At 66.0% G+C, this 3,846-nt stretch overlaps 1 protein-coding gene across 1 annotated transcript; it reads left to right on the plus strand.

The window, feature by feature from the left end:
• The first annotated feature begins 779 nt into the window (after nt 1–779).
• Nucleotides 780–3,191, plus strand: MIOX (myo-inositol oxygenase). Its single transcript, XM_016125332.2, has 10 exons — nt 780–862; nt 1,314–1,394; nt 1,590–1,670; nt 1,769–1,931; nt 2,033–2,100; nt 2,223–2,332; nt 2,403–2,470; nt 2,562–2,611; nt 2,704–2,816; nt 2,908–3,191. The coding sequence occupies exons 1-10, from the start codon at nt 848–850 to the stop codon at nt 3,014–3,016; spliced, it is 858 nt and encodes a 285-aa protein (XP_015980818.2). The 5' UTR covers nt 780–847; the 3' UTR covers nt 3,017–3,191.
• Nucleotides 3,192–3,846: the final 655 nt, after the last annotated feature.

Here is a 3,846-nt window from a genome sequence, read left to right on the forward strand (position 1 = left end):
GGTCTCCGGAGCAGGCTGCCGTCCTGACCTGGTCAATGTTCCCTGACCTGGACAACGTGTCCAGGAACTTCTGTACCTGGCGGCATCCCTGCGCCGGTAACGTGACCCCCCGCCCCCGCCCCCCCTCGCCCTCCCCATGCCGTTCTTCGGTGCCTGGCAAGCGGCACGGGACCCACTTGGCTACCATGACCGCCTCACGCGTCAGTCTCTCCGAGTGAACCCCATGGACCAGCGGACGAGGTGGGGCGGGGGCAGGGGGGCAGCCTCCTCCTCGGGTCTCCTTGCCCTCCATGCACAGAGGTAGATGGCCAGGCTCGGGGCTCCCCTTGGGTCTGCTGTACGGATACCGCGCCCCTGCTCCCCGGTGGCTGTGACCCCCAGCTGTCTTTGCTGCACCGGAGCCCAGCCTGCTGGCCCCGGCCGCAGTGACAGCCTTCAGGAGCCCTTCCTTCCCGCTCCAACGAGTGTCAGAGCGACTCCCTCTGAAACCAGCCCCTGCCGGGCTGGGTCCCGGGCGCCTGCGGCCTTGGCGCTGAGGTCTGGGGTCTGCACCGCCTGCTGGCCCGGCCAGGTGGCTAGGCCGTGGGCAAGGCCCACGGGGCACAGCGGCAGGACACTCGGAGCAGCCCCGTCTCCCCGGGGGTGTGCTCGGGGAGAGGGGGCGGGGCCGTCCCTGTGCTGACGCATTAACTTTTGAGTCCAGGAGGACGGCGGATGGTCACTCATTACCAAGGGCCCAGGTCAAGGGGCCAGGTGGTGTCCAGTCACTTATGTAACCTGTGGGCATATATAGGGGTGCACGCCCCGTGGGACTCTTACCTGCCTGCCCACTCTGCTCCCTCTCAGGATGAAGGTGGCTGTGGTGAGTTCCCCACACCCCACGCCGGGTGGCCCTCCTGCCCGCTCCCCGGGGGGCCGGCTGTCCCTCAGGGAAAGGGGCACCAGCTCCCGCCCCAGCGGGTGCCTGCCCGCCCCCTCCCCCGGTGGAAGGGCTCCCCGACTCCTGCGGTGGTCCAGCTGGCTCCCAGTGGGCCCGGGTCTTGAGGAGATGCCGTGTGCGGGTGCTGTGTTCCCTGGGGGCAGGCATCCGCTGCCGTCCACCTGCGGACAAGGGCACCAAGCGCAACGCCTCGGCCTCGCCAAGGCCGCTGGCTGGCGCAGGGGCCAGAGATGGGTGTGCTCGGGAGGGGCTGTGCTCTGGGGTGTCCACCCGCCTCGTGACCCCCGGCTTAGCCCTGCGCCCCTGGTGGTGGGGGTGTCGCACTTCCTCATGGAGCATCATGGCCAAGTGGCTTCGATTCCCACCCAACCAGGGCCCAGACCCTTCCCTGGCCTACCGGCCTGAGCTGGACGCAGAGACGGCCAAAGACAAGGGCGGCTTCCGGAACTACACAGTAAGGACCCACTCGGCGCCCATGCCCTCGTCCCTGTCCCCTGGCCGCCCCCCCACCTCTGCTCAGCCCCCCTGGATCCCTGCCCCGCCCCCCCACCCGGCTGCCCCTGGGACGCCCAGGGTCACACCGTGAGGCCCGGCCTGGGGGAGGCGGAAGCGCAGGGCTGGCCGGGCCGGCTGACCCTGTGGCTTGCAGTCCGGCCCGCTCCTGGACCGCGTCTTCACCACCTACAAGCTCATGCACACGCAGCAGACGGTGGACTTCGTCAGGAAGAAGGTACTGGCCGGCTCCTCGGCCATGGCTCCAAGGGGGCAGAGAGGGACCGGCCTGGCCCGGCGGCCCGGGCCGAGCTGACCTGTCCCGTCCTGGCCCAGCATGCCCAATTCGGGAGCTTCTCCTACAAAAGAATGACAGTCATGGAAGCCGTGGACATGCTGGACGGGCTGGTGGACGAGTCGGACCCGGACGTGGACTTCCCCAACTCCTTCCACGCCTTCCAGACGGCCGAGGGCATCCGCAAGGCCCACCCCGACAAGGGTGCGCCCCCGACCCGCCCGGCTGCGGGGGGCGGGGGCGGGAGAGGGGGCACGCTTCCCCAGCAGGCCCCGCCCCTAGCCCAACTGTCCTCTCCCCCCCAGACTGGTTCCACCTCGTGGGGCTCCTGCACGACCTGGGGAAGGTCCTGGCTCTGGCGGGGGAGCCCCAGGTGAGGCCAGGGATGCAGAGGGCTTGGCAGGGTGGGGAGGGGCAGCCGTGGCTCTGGGCTCAGGTCCCCCACTCGGTAGGGAGCCAGTCACGGGCCACCGACAGCGGCTTGTCTGTCCCCAGTGGGCGGTCGTTGGAGACACCTTCCCGGTGGGCTGTCGTCCCCAGGCATCGGTGGTTTTCCGTGACACCACCTTCCAGGACAACCCCGACCTCCAGGACCCTCGATACAGGTGCTACTCCACCATTGCTGCCCCCCCAAACCCACACGCCAGAACCCCTCACCCCACTCTCTCCCCGCAGCACGGAACTCGGCATGTACCAGCCCCACTGCGGCCTGGAGAACGTCCTCATGTCGTGGGGCCATGACGGTGAGGCCCGCTGGAGGCCGGCCGCCCAGGGCTGGCCTGTGGTGGGGGCCGTCCCTCTGGGCGCCTGGCGGTGACACCCTTTCTCCCGCAGAGTACATGTACCAGGTGATGAAGTTCAACAAATTCTCCCTCCCGCCGGAGGTAGGTGGGGTGGGGGGGCCACACCAGCAGGCCGGCCCGCCTGGGCCCGCCGTGGCCTGAGCGTGCCCCGCATGGCTCCCTCCCGTCCCCAGGCCTTCTACATGATCCGGTTCCACTCCTTCTACCCGTGGCATACGGGAGGTGATTACCGGCAGCTGTGCAGCGAGCAGGACCTGGCCATGCTGCCCTGGGTGCAGGAGTTCAAGTGCGGCCATCCCCCTGGGGGACTGGGAAGGGGAGGGGGTGGAGGGGTACAGGGGGCTTTTCCACAACTCATTGTCCCTCCCTTAATGCAGCAAGTTTGACCTGTACACCAAGTGTCCCGACCTGCCAGACGTGGACAAGCTGCGGCCCTACTACCAGGGGCTCATTGATAAGTATTGCCCCGGTGTCCTGAGCTGGTGATGGGTCAGCCCACCCCGCTGAGACCGGCTGAGCACCCCAGGGTGACAGCCACTGCCAAACTCAGTGACAACCCACCCCTGCCTCTCCTGGGACCCCACACACCCACCTGTGGTCTGTGCTCCCCACCCTCGTGGCCACTCTGCCCGGTGGTAATAAAGACCCTGAAGCAGCTAGAGTCTGACCCTCACGAAGGCCGCGGCGTCCTGTGGAGTCGGGCAGTGTGTGTCCGGTCAGTGGCCGCCTGGACGCGGGTGTCCAGCTGTGCCTGTCGCCGTAAACGTCTCGCTCATCCTCCCAGCTCCAGTGTCAGAACCCGAGGTCACCGGACTCTCTCCCACATTCTTAAAATTGTCACAAAGCCCTCTGGGCTCAATCTCCTTAAAACAAACAAACAAACAGACAAACAAAAACACTCTATAGCTAGAGAAATCACTACGGAAAGCGTCAGATGACAAAGGCGCAGCTTAGCTGCTGGAACACAGCCCACGAATAGATCAGATGAGATACCCCAGCAGCCTCCCCGTGCCCCGAGGTGCACCCCACCTTGGCTCGGCTAGTCACCTCATTTCCTAAGTTGTTTCGTCCCAACAGGGCTCAGTTGAGCAGTTTGATTCTTGGAAGAAAGTGGGTCATTTGCCTGAAAGAATTTCCTTCTGTCGAGTTTTGCCCCATGGTACCGATCACGCGCATTTAGAGGCCTCGTCAGATTCGGGTGTGGCTCGTTGGGGGCAAGAGCCCTTTAGAGCTGTTCGTGTGACTTCTACCAAGGGACATTCCCTCCGTGTCCAGGTTCATCTATAACGCCCTTAGCCTGTGAGGAGGCGGCACGG

This window comes from Rousettus aegyptiacus, unplaced genomic scaffold, assembly GCF_014176215.1.
Source record: "Rousettus aegyptiacus isolate mRouAeg1 unplaced genomic scaffold, mRouAeg1.p scaffold_m13_p_2, whole genome shotgun sequence".
NCBI classification, from domain to species: domain Eukaryota; kingdom Metazoa; phylum Chordata; class Mammalia; order Chiroptera; family Pteropodidae; genus Rousettus; species Rousettus aegyptiacus.

Bases quoted from the DNA above. Each gene is read 5' to 3' on its own strand.
- MIOX (XM_016125332.2), top strand. The intron at 1,395-1,589 runs GTAAGGACCCAC...TGTGGCTTGCAG, and splicing joins GCGGCTTCCGGAACTACACA to TCCGGCCCGCTCCTGGACCG. The intron at 1,671-1,768 runs GTACTGGCCGGC...GTCCTGGCCCAG, and splicing joins TGGACTTCGTCAGGAAGAAG to CATGCCCAATTCGGGAGCTT.